Below are 20380 nucleotides of genomic sequence, written 5' to 3'. Positions count from 1 at the left end.
CTCCTTAAGGAGCGACCACTCCCCTTGGACACCCGGCTCCCCTCCCCTCTGAGACTTCAGCGCTTCTCCAACTATCCTCCTTAGCTCGTTGAAGTTCGCCCTCCTAAAATCTACAGCCACCACCTGACTGCTTGCCTTTGCCACCTTGCGCTGAATGGTGAATTCTAGCAGGCAGTGGTCACTGTCGCCCAGGGGGTCAAGCACCCGCAGCCCCCTCACCAGGTCGTCGCCTGTGGCCAACACCAAGTCCAACAAGGCATCCGCCTGGTGGGGCTGTGCACCTCCTGGGTTAGATGAAGGTCCTGGACTCTCTCCAAGAACCTACGTATTCCTTACAGTACAGTCTTTAGCATTTTGCTAATCTAGTTTTAAAGTAAATACAATCAAACATTAGTCATATCCACTGGAAAATGGCCTAAAAAATTGCACTCCAAATGTTTCCTTGATATTCATTTTTAAAATTACACTACTTTTTTTCATCTGTTTGCTTCCATCCCCAAAGTACCTTAGTCATCTCTACAGTTTCTCAAATTCTGGAAAGCTGAACCCTTGCTTCCAGAAAATTAAACCAAAGTCCTCCATGTGATGCTAAATGCCTACTCCACTCATACCCCACAACTTTTTTCTCTCATCAGAAAACATGTAAGCTAAACTATATTGACATTTAAAGTATCACTGGCAACCAAGTCAGTAACCATTGAAATGAATGGGGCAGTTTACATCTTAGAACTATTATTTCAGGCTTCTGGCAAACCCAGAGCATGCCTGCAAAGTAAATGAAGATATTATGAGCATGAGCAGCAGAGCCTAGATTTAAATTTAGTTTGGAAAGGTAAAAATCAATAGCAGCAGCACAGTAGGCACCCAGGGTTCTAAACAGGTGTATAGCCAGTCAAAGTCAATACCGCTACATCGCCCTGTTACTTGTGCAAGCTAGGTCAGAGCTGACAGAAGTATGTATGACTGTGTTACATTCTTCTGCTCCATTGATTTGCTTAGGTAACATTGTTAAAAGTTCTCTGTAGTCCCAACTACAGGTGTTTTTAAGGAAAGCTGGAGAGCAGTTGAGAAGCCTGCCTGCTCACCCCTACTAGGCCTCTGCCCCAGGAGCAGGCCCTACACTTTGGAAATACCATTTTGGCTATATCCATATCCTGTCTCCTTACTCTGTAACAGGATATATTTGCATGCACAGCCACAAACTTCATTGCCTTTTTTGTTATTATAGTAAAACTCATTCCGGCGCCAGTCCCAGGTGGCAGCACCTGGCTTCTCTCATCTGGCAGGCAGATCAGGGACTCACACCCCTGGAAGGACTCTGGCACAGCCCCTGCAGCCCTCCTGGGGGTGCAGGTGAGCCCCCAATCTGCCTGCCTGCTGCATTTTATGTTGCCCCATAATAACCTATGGGCAAAACATCAAAACAGCGTTGAAACAGCAAAAGAGTTTCGACAAAACAAAATGGAACAGTGTTTTCGAAACTAAATGAAACTCTAAATGAAGCATGGTTCTGTCGAATTGTTGAAACAGAAGTCGAATCAGAACCGTGCTGTTTTGCACAGCCTTACTAGCAAGCATTTAGAAGTCCCATTGATCTCAGGCTTTCCATGAAAGAAGAGCCTCCATAATGTCAAAGCTGAACAAACCCTCTGTTCTTTTCTGCCACCATTTCCCACTTTAAAGCTTTACTGTTCCTGCCCCTGATGATATTAGCAATTTAGTATCATCTGCAAATTCTGGTAGCAAATATCAGCTGGCAGCTCTCAGGGATTTGCTCCTATTTGCAAATTTACTCCACTAGGGGGAGTCTGGATTAGGGAAACTCATACAGTTCAATTACTGAGTAATTAACCAGCACAAATAACTAATAGAGGTGCAGTACATGAGGAAGAACTGAATTTGTAGTGATACAATTTAGTCACATCATCTACTACCAGGGTATGTGTGGCATGTAGAACAAAAACAGAATAATCCATAGGAGAAACTTTGTAAGAAGGAAGTTAGTTAACTTGTAAAATAGTTATCAGCATAAGGGCTGAAACAGTATCCTCCATTTTAACCCTTTTCCATCCTTCCATGCAGCAGAAGACTTTTTGCATTCAGCACATAAAGAGGGCTGGCCTTGTTGAGAGCTCACCTGCCTACCATACACAATAGCTTTAGCTTTAGGTACAAGGCTTACAATTCAGTTCAGGATGTTGTGGGGAGGCACATGTCTCTATTTCAGTTTGGCTAGGGACAAAAATTACACATAAATAGGTATTAGTGATCAGAAACTAATTCAAATCTGTAACACAGCAGAAGTTCAGTACACATAAATCACTTTCAAAATGGCCAAAACCAACTTAAGATAAACTGGGATCGATGTAGCATCAGACTTAACTGATTTAGGTTAAATCAGTGTATTGAATTTCTGTCCCAGATTCCCCCCAGATTCAAGTTAACTCAGTCCCCCAGCATCCCAGGATGCTTTGCACCTCCCCCACAAGTCTCTTGTCATGGGGTCAGTGAACTAGCCTTGGCTCAAGCTGTGTTCTCTAGCATACCCAGCTTTTGGCCTGGGCCATTGCAGGCATGTGGCTGCATTTCTAGAATCAAAAGCGAGTCTCTGTTCACTTGCTTATTGGTTTGACCCATGCAGCTTAGACTAACCTGCAAAGATTTAACTGATTCAGCCTCAGGCTTTTTGACTGTCTATACTTAGCCTTTGTGGCCAGCTGCCACTAAAGGGTTTCAGTTTAATACCCACCCAACACTATCATCAGTTTTAACTTGGGAAAAATTCATTTAGCCTAAGGGTAGATAATACAGAAAAAGGGTCCTCGGGTCCAAGAGATTTGTATTAACTGCACTGATAAAGAGCCTGGGTTTTTAGAGCATGAAATAGCAAATCTGACTTTGTGAGTGGAGGTGGCTTTATTACACCGGGTGGAAACTTAAGTTATACACCATGCCCCAGCATCAGACTGATTCTTTTTTATCTCTATATCCTTTTACCTATATCCTCTTGTATTCCAACAAGTAAAAATGCTCTCTTGTGTTGCCTCTAAGTCACACTGGGCATGTCTACACAAGACACTTAATTCTCAGTAGACTAATTCTACTACACATTAGCATATTACAACAAAAACTGTGCTAATGCACAGTAGAATTAGTCTACTGCGCATTAAGCATCACAAAAAAAAACTGTGCACCATCGCTACTGCACATTAACACCACCTACTGCACATTTATGTAGTACCTCATATTAGAGGTACTAAACTTAATATGCAGTAGCAATGGCGCAGTAATGCACATGTAGACACACCCACTGTCAGCCAAAAGTTAACTCAGTAAGGAGTTCTTGATTAAGAGAGCCTCTTGGCTCAACAGAGATCTTAAAGAATTTTTTAAAAAGAAAAAGGACACATATAGGCAATGGAAAAAAGGATCAGCAACGAGAGAAAGGCTCACTTATATAACCAGGGTCTGCAGGTATGAGATACAGAAAGCCAAATCAGGCATGGAGATAAAGTTAGTATCTGAAATTGAGGACAACAAAGAGTCCTTCTACAGGTACATGGGGAACAAGAAAAAAAAATCGAGCTCCACTATGGGACCCCTACTGAATATGGAGGAGCAGCCCACAGTAAATCCCCACAAAAAGAAGGGCTCCTAAATGGTTACTTCACATCAGCATAACAAGAGCTGTGCACCTGTCCAGTGGCCCAGGGAATATGGGGAAGTCAACAGACAACATGAAATCAGCCTCAACCAAGTGAGGTTCCTCTTAGAATAATTGGACATTTTTAAGTCCACTGAGCCAGACAACCTACATCCTAGTGTCCTACAAGAACTAGCTAAACTCATAGCAGGGCCTTTGGTGAAGATAAGTCATGGAATTTGGGAGTGGTCCTGGATAACTGGAAAAGGGCCAACATAGTACCCATCTTTAAGAAAGGGAGGAGGGATGCCCCTGCAAACTATGGACTGGTCAGTCTGACTTTGGTCCTAGGAAAAACTTTTGAAAAAATTGTTAAGGTGGCCATCAATCACAAACTTGTAGCTGACAGGGTATTAAGAAACAACCAGCATGGCTTTGTGGAAGATAGATCATGCCTAACAAACCTGGTGTGCCTAACACACCTTTTATGACCAGGTATGTCAAGGGACATGAGGTAGACACCATTTACCTAGACTTCAGTAAGGCCTTTGACTCTGTCTCCCCTGAAATTCTCTTAGTTAAACTGGAGGGTACTGGCCTGGACCAGCCTATGGTGAGGTGGGTGGATAACTGACTTAGAGGCCAGTCCCAGAGAGTTTTAAGTTTCATAGTTTCTAGGGTCGGAAGGGACCTGAGCAGATCATCAAGTCCAACCCCCTGCCATGGCAAGAAAGAGTACTGGGGTCAAATGACCCCAGCAAGGTGTACATCTAGCAAGTGATGGGATGACCTCATCCTGGAAGGCTATCTCCAGTGGTGTCCCACAGGGATCGGTGCTCAGACCCATGCTTTTTAACATATTTATTAATGACTTGGATGAAGGGGAGGAATGCTCGAGGATTAAGTTTGCCAACAATACCAAGCTGTGGGGAAATGCAGGCACACCAAATGATAGGGTAAGGATCCAGGATGACCTAGACAAACTGGTTCTATGGGCTGCTCAGAATCAGATGAGGTTCAACAGGGAAAAGTGCCAGGTCCTTCATCTGGGTAGAAAACCTTCATCATAACTATAGGATAGGTGGTAGCCCACTGGATGACACAACATCTGAATGGGACCTGGGGGTCACAACCGACCAGAAGATGAATATGAGCCAACAATGCGATGAAACCACAAGCAGAGCGAATACAACTCCGGTGTGCATCAGCCACTGTGCTGCCAGCAGTTCCAAAGAGGCACTTCTCCCTCTCTGCTCAGCGTTGGTGAGGCTGCAGCTGGAGTACTGTGCCCAGTTTTGGGCACTGCACTTCAGGAATGCGGTTAAGCTCAAGAGGGTGCAGAGAAGGGCCACCCATATGATCAGGGGCCTGGAGGATAGGCCTTATGAGGAGAGACTCCAGGAACTAGGCTTGTTCAGTCTGAGTAAGAGGATGCTGAAAGGTGACTTGATAGCCACCTACAAGTATGTCAGGGGGGAGTACCAAGATCATGCGGGACTAACTCCTCAGGAAGGCACCCCTTGGAAGGACAAGGATTAAGTCACAAACTAACAGAGGAAAGATTTCGACTGGATGCAAAGAAAAGCTTCTTCTCCATAAGGGTAACTAGAACCTGGAACACACTCCCAGCAGAGGCGGTGCAGTCGCCACCCTTACAGGTGTTCAAGAAGATGCTGGATAAGCACGTCATTGAGCTAGTTAGAGCTCATTAACCTCCTGCCTATGGCAGGGGAGCAGACTTGATGATCTTCCAGGTCCCTTCCGGTCCATTGATTCTATGATTAAAATACAAATGGTTCCTTTTCTGAAATATTGTCTATGTGACCCTCATGTTACCCTCCAAAATGACAGAGCTGTAAAATGTGCAATGGAGGTCAGTTTTAACACTGGTTCATGCAGGAGGCAACACTGAAAAGTAAAACCAATATTAAAAAAAAAAAAATTGTCATCACTTGATATTGGACAGTGAAACCACTAGAGGGAAAAAAAACAAAAACAAAAATATGTCTATCACCAACTTCCATCCTAATTACTATCCAAAAATTAAAGAAAACTTTGGATTCCCATAACAATGCCTTATTCTCATGTAGCACTCTAGAATGAAAAGTGTTTTAAAAATTATGTTTGTAGCATCACATCCATTAGCAAGGCAAGGTAAATAAGGCAGAGAGGATAGATGAATTGTTCAAGATCACCCAAAAGGTCACTAGCAGAGCTGAAAATAGTCTCCTGAGATTCAGTTAAGTATTTTAAATACTAGGGAGCATTGTCTTTCATAAGTCATACATGACTCCCTGACGTGCACTCCTCACAAAGTGACCCCTTAAAGCAAGAGAAACAAGTCTGGGAAGCATTTTCTAGTTGGCTAAGGAACAGGGCATAAGTGACTTTGCAAAGATTAAATAGAAATCTATAGATTTTGGAATAGACTGTGTTCTGACGTAACAGATCTCTTCATTATATACCAAGTCATAGTGCACATAGCAAGCTGTTTCTTATCTCTGTATGCAGTCCAAATGTTGCATCAGGCTAATCAGTCCTGCCCACCTTTGTGACCTGAAAACAGCATGAGACAGCACCCAGAAAAGTGTGGATGTGTGGTATGAGGTGCTGCAGATCCATTGGTGGTGCCACACACCACCTATGCAGGCATTCCCCACACTTACCTTGCAGCACTGGGGGTTATTTCTGACCCCAGGAGATCCCAGGGCCAAAAAAACCCATGCCAAAAAAAAAAAAGGGGGGGAGCACATGGCAGCAACTGCCCAAAACTGGAGCCTGGCTGGCTGGAGCCACACTCTGGCTGCCAACTAGGCTCCAAGCTTCAGGAGCACCATGGCTGCAGCTTCCCAAGGCCCCCAGGTCAGGCTGCTGGGGCCAGCACATTTGCTGGCCCCCACTTCTCCTACCCCACTGTGGCAGTGCACCTTTGGGTGCTTGCCACTTTAGGGGCAGAGTCAGGCAGCTAACAAGTGCCGGATGGCAGCAGCCATTTTAAGAACCAGGTATACAAAGGCTGCAGTTTGCTGCTGCCAGTCCAAGCAGAAACATCTAGATGGTAAGAGCAGGAGGCTCTTGGTCCTGGGCATGACCTAAAAATGCATCCTGCCAGACATGGGTGGTCTGGTGGGGCTCCTAGTGGTGTGAGAGTCCCCAGGAAATGCCAGGCATTACCTCCCCAGTGAAAGATGTGTTGGGGCACCTTAACCCTGGCCCCCACCACCTGGTGGGTAATCATGAGTGGTAGGGGTAGTGGGGCCACATATGCCCATGTGTATGTGCCTCAGCCCAGCAGGGATACAAGATCCCAGAGGGTGTAGCACGAGGAGCATAACAGGCAGTCCCACACAGAGTAAGGCTGAATCGGGAGTAGGCCTGAAGAGCTGTGCGTGCGAGGGGGCTGAGTAGGGCTGCTCTGGAGTAAGCCTGAAGGCCATCTCAAGGGCCAGCCCTGTGAGAAGCTAGCTGCAAGTATAAGGAGACCCCAGGGTGGGGTATGGTGTAGAGTTGCCCAGTGAGGGGCTTGGGGCAGAATCAGCCCAGGGTTTGGCATAAAGCTGGACCACACAGAGTAGTGGCACTTACAGGAACCAAAGGACTGCATGGTGAGCCCAGCATGCAAGTAGCAAAGCCTGGTGCCCAAGACAGGCCACTCAAGAGGAGCAAGGGTAGTGGAGCATGGCCTAGTGATGGGTGGCATACCAGAGACCCCTGCGAGAGGGGGTCAGAGCGAATGCAAGTATGAATGAAGCCCAACTTCAGACTGGGTTTACTCTGGTCTCACACCAGGGGAGTAATCCTAATGTGGATACCATCTGCAAGGCATGGGCTGTGGTGTAGGGAAGATTTGGAGCGCCAGATAACAGCCCCTGGCATTGGGGGTAGAAATGGGCAGCCTCATACATTATACCACAGCTTATGGGAACAGCAAAGTTGTGGCAGGAGAAACTGGGCAGACTGCCCCATGGACATGTGGGCAGGCTGTCCTGAGATCTGACCCCAAGTGTGCCCCATCCCACCCACCCAGAGTAACCTGCTGCATGCCAGAGTGCATATGGCACAGGTATTCCCCAGGGACAAGTAGCAGTGCTTCTCGTGTCCAGGGAAAGCAATGTCTGCACTTGTCTGGACATGGCCACTGAATGCAAAGCAGTCATATCTTTCAGGTTAAGCAACTTGTGTATGGTCACTTCTCACCTGACACGTAAACTTGCTATTGTTTCAAAGGAATTTTTTTTTTCCAATTTTATGGTAAAGAAATGCCCTAATATATGTAAATGAACAGTTAACTTAATAACATTTTCTATAGTTAAGGAGTCAAGAAATTAGCAAGACTCAGTTCTGACAAAGGGCCTGTGAGACCTGGGCCACACTCCCAGCTCAATGGCAAAGTTTGCACCATACCTTCCTACTGAGGACCTACTACTTAATACACAAATAGACTTAAAAATGGATTTATAAGGTTTTCATGGCTCTCCATTTTATATCATAATTCACCTATTCCACTAAACGGTATTTGAGGTTATTCAGGCATGGGCAATTTTTGTGCAACTGAACACAAATGTGCACCTTCCAGCATTTTTGCCATGATCTAAAACAAGACTACACTTTCTCACATACAACACAAAGTTTCCCCCAGAAACAGCAGCTGTAAACTGTAGCATGCATTATATGTAAGAAGTATGGGAACAGTGGTGTCTGCTGGTTACTGGGGAAAAAAAGCAAAGTAAAATCCACACATGACTGAGTAGAACAACAAGCAGGCTTGGCTCTAACTGCTGTTATTCAGTTACTTGCTACAAGGATATCTTTTGATCTTCATTCTGCCTTTCAAAAACAAGGTGCATATTTTATTGCAGGGTATACTGTATGTGATAGTGTTGTATACTGAACAGAAGACAATGTTGCACCTTTGTTACAAGTTTCTTTGGGAGCTTTTGGAGAGCTATTTAGGACGTTAACTTAAGCACAATTATAATCACTAACACAGGTTCTCGTTAACTAATTGTAGTAGCCTGTGATTGTTGCATTACAACTGTTTCATGCCTTAAATGATGAAGATGTCTGTAAGAAGGCCAACTGAAATGGACTGGACTGCACATAAGGCAAACACACAGATCCCTCTGGAGTATCAGAATCCTTATATAGAGTAGTAGACAAATTGTCTGAGAAGATTTTTCTTCCTTTGACTTCAGCAGTGGAATAAATACACTGAGATGTATTTAGAATCCATGTGGCTTCTTCACATAGTGGACTTCCCCTGAATAAAATAACAATAAATTAATAACACTATACAGTTTCAAAAGGCAGGAGGGGAGGGAAAAATAAGACACTTTGAGATATGGATGCTACTAACCTTAGAAAAGTAGAGATCAATCTTCTTGCTTCACTTTTTCCATCTCCAAACCATTTACGTACAGGAACTCTTGAAAGCACATATTTCTGTCCTTTGCTAAATTTACAGGCAATAACTCTCTCACTTAAGTCTAACTGAAATAATTAAGCTTTCTATTTGAAAGCATATTTAATTAACTAGTCTGTGCACCTTACCTTCCACTGAAGCCATCTGAAGTTTTCTGTTCATTAAAGCAATGTATCTAACCAAAGCCAGTTCATTATTCACATGTATAGAGTGAATAAAGCAAACATTCGGTAACTGAAACACTCAGAAAAATAAGGTTTTGCCACTATGTGGTCACTCCTTGTCTCATGGGGAGATCAAAGCCAAATATTTAGGAATGCCCACAATTTGCTGTGGAAGCTTGATGACTACAAAATATTGTAATTATTTGATAATTTTGATTTATTTGGTACTGAAGATATGGGCTTCCACATACAGTATTTATGACCTAATGAGCCAAGGAAAACATGTATGCTAAAGGGGGACCACAACAGATTTCTAACCCTCTTTATGAGATGTATTCAGTTACATATTAAATAAAGATAGTGACCACAAAGCTGTACAGTGCATCTGAACATCTACAGATTAGAATTAAAAAAAAAAAAGCCACACACCAAAAATAACCAGGGAAATAAGTTGTTCTAGTAACTTAAGCAATCAGAATTCATAGTGCAGATAATATCTTTTATTAGACCAACAACATTTTTGCAAAAATTCTTTAATTGCAAGCTTTCGGGCACAAACGCCCTTCCATCTGGCATCAGAGAAAGAATTATAAAAGTTCTCCTGGGTAGAAATGAAAGTTCATATTTCATAGGATTTCACAGAGCAGTCAATAGATGGAAAACTCCTTTGGGTAGTCAGTTCATAGCTAGTATGGAGTCTCTCACTTCTACGTGGGGTTCTGTGATGATGCAAATTAGCTCAAAACAAAGGCAGAGGCAGTGTCTCTGATTTTGCAAAAAATCTTGTTGGTCTAACAAAAGGTATCATCACAACTATGAGTCCTGATTGCTTTTTCCTCTAGACCAATATGGCTACCACCTGGATACCTGACATCTAGTAACTAAAAACATTTCTCTAAAGCTTTATAAAATTTACCAACTATAATTTGGTCACATAGGCATCCACTGATCTCTGTGTTAAAAGTCACGCGATTAGATTTTATTTAGCGTGTTAGACACTTTTTGTCCATCTCAGCCAGGAAACACAAGGAGCGATGGACTACTTTACCAAAGCAAACGTGCCAGTGTAATGCTTTGCTGAATCTCAGGTAAATAGCTTTCAGATCTTTGGACACAAAGATCTTTCTAAACTTCCTTCCAGAAGTTTTTAAAAGCTCAGTGTTTTTAAGCAAGCAACAAATCTTTACACACAAGGTATATTGACAAAGTAAAAGGCAATTTTCACAAATCAAGCAGATGTGCCGTTTCAGAACACTGACATTCAAGCGTGCCAAAAACCGAGGGTGAATGAGTAAAATAACCTGTAAACATCAATAGATGAAAGGAGACTCAATGAATTGGAATGACCACACAGCAACAACCTGCACTTCAAAAGCAGCCTTCTGTCATGAAATCTCTCAGGCTTGACAAAAAGAAAGTTAAGTCTGTCAACATGGTTAGTGCAACTTTTATTTAAGAGGTCAGCTTCAAGAATAGATCCACAAAGAAGGAATCCAGTAAGCGTTACAGGGTCTTCACTATTACCAAAATTTGTTCTGAAGTGTGGTATTGGAATCTGTTCACTCTGCAAATAATTTGTTGCTACATAATACAGCAGTTAGAATCTTTTCTTGGGTAAAAAACTGTATCCATCTTGCCCAAGAATGCTACTCTCTGGAGGGGATAAGGGAATACATCACTTTATTATAAACAAGAAAATATTTGTTTGGGATTTCTATAAACGGATAGCTACATAGGTGAATTCAACACGCTTTATTATTATTAGAAAACAGAGGGAAATAACGTTGGGTTAAAGAACAGATACCTGTGGATTCAGGTGTTTTCCCTAGTCAAAATGGATTCAGGTTTCCTTGAGGATTATTTGGAATATTATGGTAGAGTTTATTTTTAAGCAGATATTGTAGTTTGAGATGTAATTTCCACTTTTTGGCAACACAAGTCAAGCTTGTTCAGCATTCAACACATCTTTGCTGTAGCCACTTGATTTCTGTTAAAGTTATGCATTCTTTTATTTAGGAGAAACCAGTAGCTGTTGGCACTGACCAATTTCTGTACTTATTGCTCAGACATGTCATTTCTATTCTTAAAAGACGGCCTGGCCATTTAGGGCACCTTCACCTCTCCCCTCCTCCCACCACCCCCTAAGCAGTCACACAACCCCACGCGTCTTACTGGAAGTTAAGTTACATACATACATATGGGACACTCTACACCCCTAAGGCTGCACGGCTGACCAGGAGAAAGAGAGCAACAAAATAGCTAACTGACATTTGCTTCCTCTTTTTTTTAAGAAAAAAAAAGTCATCCAATTTTAATTTAGACCCCAGGACTCTTACTCCCTCCTTTTTAGTTATGGGATGAAAGCAGCTTCACTGTGCTTTCTTAACATAAATCAAAGTCACTTTACTCCATAGACCAAAAGGTAAAACACAAAAGGACAAACTTTTTCCACAGTTAACCATAAATAAAAGTGCAAAGTGTTCAAGTAGGATGTGTAGTTTAAAGCAAGCTGTACAGCCACATTTGGCATAGTCATCTTTTATGGGCTCTGCGTGGGTCCCTCCCATTACTTATTGTAGGTACAAAAGGCTGAACATTATTAGGCGTTCCTGGTATTGGTTGATTTACAGGTCCTCGTCCACTGCCTCTCCCACTACCTGAATAGGAGTTGGCATGGTTATATGCAAATGGAAATCCACTTGATTCAGGTCCAGTTTGCAAACCATTTCCTAAAAAGACAGTAAAAATGTTATCACAAGTTCTATCATGTGAAATCACTGCCCCACTACATAGTCTTCACATTCTAATGTTGTTACTATGCAACTAGATAATATAGATGATTTAGAATAAGGAGCAAAAGTTTAAAGACCTCTTTGGAGACCTTACAACCTCAACTCGAAGTCTAATTATCCTCTCGCCTGCCAACAGTAGCTTCACCAGGATGACTAAAGCAAGGCCACAGGCATTTAAATGCTGCTATGACTTGGCACTGCATTCTTGGAGAGAGAGGAAAAATTGCAGCCAGATTGCTGAAGCCAGACTGTTGCTTTCACCCACATGCACTGGCTTGTAGCTGGCATGCCTAAATTTTCCACAGTAACCCAGAGACACAGGAGGACAGAAGAGTCTGAGAGGAACAAGAGGTAAAGCAAGACTCTGTATTCCCCTCCCCACCAGACAGACATGTAGAAAGTGGGGTTTTTGTGAATTGTGAAGATCATCAGCAGAGGTAGAGGCACCAATAGTTTAAAAAGAAAGCTTCAAGTAAGAAGTAATGACAGTCAATAGCATGCTGCTTAAAAACACACACATTCAATGCTGAGAAGGCAAAAAAGTAGGCAGGAAGTGTTTGGGGGGAGGGGGAGGGGGTGGAAAAGGAAGAGCACAACAATTAGGGACTGCTCATGAAGCAGAAAGGAAGAAGTGATAAAAACACAAAGAAGCAAGTCTCAAACTGGGCATACGCATATAGCTCAAGCAGAACAATTCACCCCCCCCAAAACAATGAGGTGGTGAGTAACTAGCTACACAACAATTAGGCTGCAACAGGACTGCTGCAGCCCTGGCATTAAGGGGAAAAAGATTTCAGATAATGACTCTTATTTTGCTCAGAACAAAATAGCAAGAGTTCATAAAGAGAAATAGAACAGAAGTGAAAATCCAGAAGAGGAAGCTGAGAGTCACCAACAATGTTGCTGATTTTTGACTGTATGAGTCTGAGATCAAACAATACTCTGACACCAAATCTTGGATACATAATAGTAGGTTAACATCATGATGCTATCTTCATTTTTAGTATGGAACACCAGTGCTTAGGTTCTCTCACATGATATGCATTCAGTCCCAAACCTCTGAAGCATTTTTTTTTTTTTTTTATTTAAAGCAACCATTTAAATGCAAAACTGCCCTAGAATTATACTGAAACAGTATTTTCATAATTTTCTTGCCAAGTTATAATTAAAGCTAACCTACCCCTTGTTAAGGGGATGTTAAATGCGACATTTACTACAAGATTGTTTTGGCTTTTGTCCACTGCTTCACCTTCAATTAGCAACATCTCGACCACTCTGAATGAAAATTTTCAGAAGTGACCTAAGTCTGAGTTATATAAATCAAAGCACCTTGAAAAATTCTGTCCAGTATAATTACTAGTGAACTAGTTCTCAGGACTTTTAATAAAAACACTCATGCATATGAGCAGAAGGTCTTCCAGAGTTGAGCTAACCCTCATCTTTTAGGGCATAAATCCATATTCTCCCCCAAATATCAAGCCCTAAGCTTCTTAGTTCATTTTTGAAGCGGTTCTCTTCCTTTCACTTCCACAAAATAAAACAAAACTTACCCACTGTCCCAAAAGTACAAGTACCCAAATTACTGGCTGAAGAACTATTACTCTGTTCACCCTGTGCCTTAAGAGAAACATAGAAAAAGTACAGATCAGACAAAGCAATTTCCATTTAACAGGAGGACTGAATTTCTTGCATGTGCTTTTGCACTAGGCTATGCATAAGATATATACACATTACTTGCAAATTATTTCCATTCTTAGGTCCATATATCACTTTACAAACCATTCTAAAAGGCAAAGAAGTCTTACCATAATCTAGCTTAAAGTATTCCAATTAAATAATGTTTTACACATTTTTACCCCCCAAAATATAGCATACCAGTTTGTTCTGCCCAAAGTGGTCTGAGTTGGGTTCACTGAAGTTTGGCACTTCTGAATATACCATACAGAACCTGAAAAGAAAAGAAGATTATGAGAGGCATCCTGTTCCAGCCTCATACCAAAGAACCCTCTCTGTTTCTTACATCCAAGTAGTATAGATGTTCATATTACCGCAGCACTGTAAGTATACAATCTAGGCCATAGTCCTTCAAAGGCAGCCCCCTCTACAGGCATAAAACAGTGCTGGCTTGTTGAATCCTTCACAGGATCAGGGCCCAAGATGTCAGGCTAATCTTGATCAAGTGACTGATGGAGAAATCTGAATGCCAGAGATGCATGCATAGCACCTCATTAACACTGAAGAAGGGCTCAGAACATCTAGAGGATAGTAAAATTCACAGCATTCTTTTCCAGTTAGAGGCACTAGGTAAGGGAATAAGTTCACAGACTATCTGCACTAACAATGAAAGCAATAAAAGAGGGAAGACTGGATTATTAAAGCTTTCAGAAAATAAATCTTGTTCTAAACTCACTTGTGCAATTGTTCAACTTGATTTTGTGAGCAAAATTAAGAAAAGACAATGGTTTCGTGTAATCCAACCCTGTTATAGAACCACCCCATTAAGAAGTTATACAGAGAATCAGAATAATTTAGCCTGAAAGGAGACCTCCAATGAGTCCCTCTGCATTATATTCAGATGGATTTTTTCCCACCTCTTGAACAGTCCAATATGCAAAGTGTCAAATCTCCAACCCTACCTCCCAAGTGGCAATGCTTCCTCCAGCATATTCTGCTTGTTACTTAGCACTTTTCATGGGTAAAGAATACCTTCTTTACATGCCTTCACTGTCTATTTGTAAACTGTCTGATCCTATGTGCATTTCACTTAAGTCCTCTTACCCTTCCTTCTCTTCACAATTCTCTCCCCAAGTTCTCTCCAACCTGATACAGGTTTTAAAAGCAGAGTCCCAAAATAAAACAGATTATGCAAACTGAGACCTAAACAAGCAGTAAAGAGTAACTGCCTTCTCACTTTACACATTATACTCCTATCAATACGACCCACAGGGCCATGCTAAGACGGAGGCTGAATTACCTTTACACCCCTAGAGAGGATGGTCCCTCCAGGACAGGCTGGAGCTCATTACCAGAGTAGTACGTGGAAGCTCGCATTGCGGCTGCCTGTACCGTATCTAGCCTGTGGATAAATAAAGGACTTCAGTGTTCAGTGCTCCAAGTCCTTAAACGTGATCATGTGTAACCCAATATGAGTTTTTATACTGGAAACTTACTCAGTTTGTAACATGGAAGTACAGTATACCTACTGAGAATGGGATCCACAAACACATCCTTCTTTGAGCTGGGACTAATGAAACTAAGACCCAAAACCTAACGATTGCCATAAAAGCTGACACAGCCCCCAAATATGAATGAATGCAAATGTCAATTAAAATTAACATACCCATCTTTGTTAAAAGTTAAGACCACAGTTTAACAGCAGTATCCCCTTTTCCCCACCCATTAAATCTTTCAGGTAAGAGCTCACTTGTTTTATACATACCATGACACTGCAAATAGCAATATCTAACTGACTGCAATAGAAACGTACCAAATGTGACACTTACTCCCCAATTTTCTGTAGCTCGCCCCCTCTTCCCGTGTAAAGTGTCAAACATCCTTTCCACAGAGATGCGTACCTAGTCAGAGTCAACAACATTAGAGCATTAGAAAGGATAAGGGAGAGAACAGCTACAGGAAGCACTGTCCATTCTTTCCAGTAAGAAATACAAACTTTGAAAGACTGAAGAAAGAAACCTGTTTGGCAAATTAGAGTATTCTATACCAATAGAGATGTGTTGGCTACAATTCCCAAACTAATTCTCTAACGCTCCAGATTATTTTACTGAAGCAGTGGCTAGTTGCCTACTTTTAAAAACAACTGCTGAAGAGCCAAAGTTAACATGGCTTTCAAGGAGACTAGCCCTGAGTCTACTTGAACATATCAAGACTACTACACCAACCCCAGTCTGAGCAGCCCTTTAGAGTCAGCCCCCATGCAGAAATTCTTCCTGTTGTGCAGACATTATACACATCTTGCTAAAAATCATGTGTTATATCAAGCCCCCAGGAATGCAAGGAGGATGACAGAGGAAAGCTGCTTCTGTGCCACTGTGAAATACACATTAGTGTAAGATTCAAGGAGAAGAGAAAAAGACTCGCACCAGAAATTAAGCTGATAACAGATTTAAGAAAGCAGCAGCTAGTTTATTGCAAGGTTAAAATTCAAATGATATGCAGAAATCTAAATCACTTCTAGTATGTGGAAACAGCCCTGTAGGTCAGTATGATTTTTAGCTCAGCTATGTTAAGTTTTCATTAGTCCTTTTCTTCAGGCAGAAGAAAGAGCAACTCAAAGGAACTGAATATATGACAGGATAGTTATAAGACCTGCAAATAAGGGACATGGAAAGAGAGAAGGCTACCAAGAAAGCAAGATGGTCTTCTAGCTAAGCACCAGGGTGACAGTCAAGAGATAGGAGTTCCATTCCCAGATGTTGGAGATGACCTTGTGAAACCAAATCACAAGATTAATTGACTTGTCCATCTGTGGAACATGGGAATTAATCCTTCCTCCTACCCTTTGCCTGGTCTTCTACTATGCTGTTAACTCTTCAGAGCAGGAGTTAATCGTGGGACAAAGGTACTAACTGGGGTTGGGGGCGTACTGTTCTGGGCACTTCAGGGTACTACCATAATACAAATAAAACACTTGGATGAAAGTTCATCTCCTGTTGTACTTCAGTGAGCAAATAAAGTCTTTAGCAATAAAGATGTTAGTACTATATTTCTTCTAATAGCAGCACTTAACTATCTAGTGTGCAACACGAGTGGCTTTGCACTTAACATTACAACCTTCTGCTTTACACAAAAGTTCCCCTTCATGCTTAATGTTAAGCAAATGGTGTAACAATTTTTATGGCATATAGAAAAAGTAGTGCTAAATAAGCAAAGAGATAATCAATCAAGCACAAAATACACAAAAAGGGGAAAAAAGAAAGAAAGAGAAAAAAAGACAATAAACCAAAGGATTAAAAAACTTCACAGAATTTCCAACCACAAAAGGGTTTTCTAACTTATACAAATTTTTATTTTCACCGTATAAAATAAGTGCTGCCCATAATGCACTAAACTGAACAAAGAACTCTTTAGTATTCAGAATTTTAAAATATTAGCTGCTACATCTTTCTGAACATGAATAGCCAACAACAATGAAAACCCTGAATAAATGTCTGTTTATGCTGCGGACTCGCAATTGAGCATAGAAAGAGGAAAAAGAAATAGAAGTTTTAGACACAGGCAGTGCCTAGCCAAGCTTAACTATTTTTAACAGCTTTAACAGGCCAGCCTGAACTGAAGAATAAGATTACCCTATATAGGTAAAATTGACCAACCCTGCAAAAGCAAAATGTCACACACACAGATTACTCCTATTTAAGTTAAATACATACGTGGAAGATACACAAGGAGAGAGAAGACAGAGTTTAGTGAAACTTTTATGTCACCATAAGGTAAAAAAGAAGGTACTTTGTAAAATATGAGCCAGTCAAATCTTCTCTGCACCTGCCATTCAAACACCAGGCCTTCATTGAATGTGCATTCATGTAAATAAGGTCAAATTGGACATATGTAAGTAGCAATAATGCCAATCCATGGCTTTGTATCACACAACACGTCTTTTTTTTAGTTCAGTGCAGACCACAGGTAAGTTACCTCTTCTCCCATTCAGTTCCATTGAACACTGTGGCAACTATAGAAAACTGGAAGTAGTATTATGAGTTTGGGTCAACAAAAACGAGTACCACACAAAAGATTTTGGGTAGCTCCATGTAGTTTAACAAATCTAGTTGTACCATTTAGAACTGTGAAAGAAATACTGGACACCAACCCAAAGATTTTAATCCCTAGGTATTCTCTCTAACAAACTAATGGGGAGGGAGATGTCCTTAGCCAATTTTGGCAGAAGGCAGGGCATGGTGTCTTGGCTTCAAACTAATTAACAAAAAATTAGTTGGGGGGTTGTTTTTGTTTTGTTTTTTGGGGGGTTTATTTTTACAAAATCTCCACAGAAATAACACCTGTTATTTTCGTGGTGATACTCAGATGTTTCCACCCCAAACTGAGAATTAAAATATGGCCTCAAGTCTACACACACTTACTGTGACAAATACAGAAAAAAATATTTCTAAACTGGAAGTATTGTAGTTATCAATTAAAGTAGTCTGCATGGATTTAGAAACAAAAAAAAAAAAAAAATCTAGGATTGGGGTACTAAATGAGAAGAAAGTGAACTTAACTGAAAATATAAATGAAAGGGACAAGTCTCTTTTACTATACCATCTAAAAATAAAAAGTGATTTAAAAAAAAAAAAAGTTCTATATTTTACAAGCTGGTGTTACCAGGAACATGGTGGGGGTTTTTTAACTCTCTAATCTGGCAGTATTTAGTTCATATATTCCTTTCATGTGAACCAAAAAAACCTCTATACTATAATGTAACACCCAAATTAATTTTTCCTGGATTCATTTCTACTCCCACTGGTAATTTCCATTAAATCTTTTGTAAAAGAACTTACTTTAAGCAGGCTGCTACAAGAAACAAGGAATGTTAAAGGTAAGAACAGGGGTTTTTTATTCAATTCTCTGAATTCTTGCTTTGAATTTATAGAGCAAGACAGCTACTATCCCCCGCCCCCACAAATGGAAAGTTCTTTTAATGAAGTTTTAAGAAAACAGAAGGTAAAGCTCAAGCTCCAGACCCTTATCCAACCAAAACACCTACATATGGATAAGTTACTGAGATACAGACAGAGTGGGCATACACAGTGTTTTAATGCATTTATTTTAGGTGTGCCTTGAAGTAAGGAAGGAGAGTTTTAATTTGTTTTTATATCATTACGCCACAGTGTGACAAGGAACCAGTCCACAAAAGGCACGCTCTGTCATTTGGTTTCCTTCACAAATGAGACCAAAGCCTATTTACAAATCAAAACGTTTGGTTTAGTGACAAAGAGGGGTTTTCCACATTCACTATAGTTCCAAAGTACGCACCAATACTATTCAGATGTTACCCCACTATGAAGCACAGCAAGAGGGGTGGGACGGAGCCAAGACAGATCACCTCCCTACGTCATACATACCCTTTGGTCAATCGAATAATATCCCCTGGCTGTATAAGACTCCCGATTTCATCCCACACCGAAATGGTGATGCTGCCCGTTTTGTCTGCTACTTTACACGATCTCACTTCATGTCCATCTTTGGTTTTGGTAACTCGTCCTGCAGGGGAAGTAAAAATAAAACGTAAAATCGTTTTTAAAACCCACACACACCAGCTGACAAAGAGAGGTACCTTGAAAACAGGAAGGAGATAGCTGAAGGGATTTAGAAAGTTGACTTCAAACGTAAGATAAAATGAAACAGCAAGCGCCTCAGCGCAATCACAAACAAGCATAAGAGTCTGTCTGCTGGCTGAAAGGGGCTAAATGACTTCAAGAACGGGACTGGCTCACCTGCCCAAGTGAGGGAGCTTATTAGAAATTAAATATGGTGTTAAACAGGAACAGGGGATCAGAGGGGAGCCCTGCCCTCTGTGTGAGCTGCTCCTGCTCCCCATGTCCAAAGCCCAGTACGCCCAGTACTCCCAGTACACACAGAACTCCCCTACCCCAGGAAGCAAGAGCTGCTGGGAAGAAGGAAGGGACACAGCTCAGAGGGACCCACTTACCGATCTCCAGCACAATAAAGACGACATTTAAGTTTTTCAGTCCGGGTTTTATGTCTTTTATAAAGAAGTATGTTTCGTTTGCCATACTCATGCTGCTGCTCAGGATCAGGACACAAGTGCTGCAGGGGCTGGGTCACCCTGAGCAAGACAGAGCATCCCCCGGGGGAGAAGCTAGGCAAGGAGAGAAGGGCAGACAGTCAGTGAGCAGCCCTAGGTGGGGCCTCTATGTACTTTTTTTGCGGGGGTGGGGGCGGACACTGAAGTCACACGACCAGACATCCATCCCCCTGCTCTCCCCGCACCGACGCCTGCTTCACTCGCTCCCCTTGGCTGATCACTTTCAAAGCGAGGGGCTACGCCCGGGCACTGGGACTTGCAGCCGGGAGCGCGGCCACGTTCAGCCGCGCTGGGGAGCGGCAGGGGCGCCCCCGGCTTCGTTGCCTCCCGTTTCTCAGGGCAGGGAGCTCCAGAGCCGCCCCCCCCGCCCTTGCCCGCCGCTCTCCCACCAGCGCCCCAACACACACGCAAACCTCTCCCCGGTCTAACGCAAGCATGTGCTGCGCCGCCCTTTTATAGCCAGGCGGCCTGACCCATTTCCCTCGCACCGCGGGGGGGACGAGGAGAGCCCAGGGCCGCGGGCGGGGCCGGCCGGGGCAGCGCGCGGTGGCTCCGTCCAGTGCTGGCCCGAGGGCGCGG

General features: G+C 42.2%; 1 protein-coding gene across 3 annotated transcripts; it reads right to left on the bottom strand.

Annotated features, from left to right (window-relative positions):
- Nucleotides 1-10658: 10658 nt before the first annotated feature.
- Nucleotides 10659-20365, bottom strand: NABP1 (nucleic acid binding protein 1). Of its 3 annotated transcripts, none has more exons than XM_019523119.1 (7): nucleotides 20203-20365; nucleotides 19685-19855; nucleotides 19098-19236; nucleotides 15525-15596; nucleotides 13897-13969; nucleotides 13572-13638; nucleotides 10659-11958 (listed from the first exon to the last, which is right to left on the bottom strand). In XM_019523119.1, exons 2-7 carry the CDS (start codon nucleotides 19773-19775, stop codon nucleotides 11762-11764), a joined length of 639 nt encoding a protein of 212 aa, XP_019378664.1. In that variant the 5' UTR covers nucleotides 19776-19855; nucleotides 20203-20365; the 3' UTR covers nucleotides 10659-11761. The 3 variants fall into 3 exon arrangements, with proteins under 3 accessions (XP_019378664.1, XP_019378665.1, XP_019378663.1); XM_019523120.1 differs by lacking the exon at nucleotides 20203-20365 and adding an exon at nucleotides 19987-20187; XM_019523118.1 differs by lacking the exon at nucleotides 20203-20365 and having other exon boundaries at nucleotides 19685-19963.
- Between the last annotated feature and the right edge of the window lie 15 nt (nucleotides 20366-20380).

The sequence above is a fragment of the Gavialis gangeticus genome, unplaced genomic scaffold (genome assembly GCF_001723915.1).
Source record: "Gavialis gangeticus isolate Ggan-Ray unplaced genomic scaffold, GavGan_comp1, whole genome shotgun sequence".
Taxonomy (NCBI): domain Eukaryota; kingdom Metazoa; phylum Chordata; order Crocodylia; family Gavialidae; genus Gavialis; species Gavialis gangeticus.
This window is presented reverse-complemented; position numbering and strand designations above follow the sequence as displayed.

Excerpts from the sequence above, each read along its gene's own strand:
- NABP1 (XM_019523119.1), bottom strand. The coding sequence starts at position 19,775 with ATGAGTATGGCAAACGAAACATACTTCTTTATAAAAGACATAAAACCC. Across the intron at positions 13,639-13,896 it reads ACTTTGGGCAGAACAAACTG|GCACAGGGTGAACAGAGTAA; the intron begins GTATGCTATATT and ends GTTTCTCTTAAG. Across the intron at positions 11,959-13,571 it reads TTGTACTTTTGGGACAGTGG|GAAATGGTTTGCAAACTGGA; the intron begins GTAAGTTTTGTT and ends CTGTCTTTTTAG.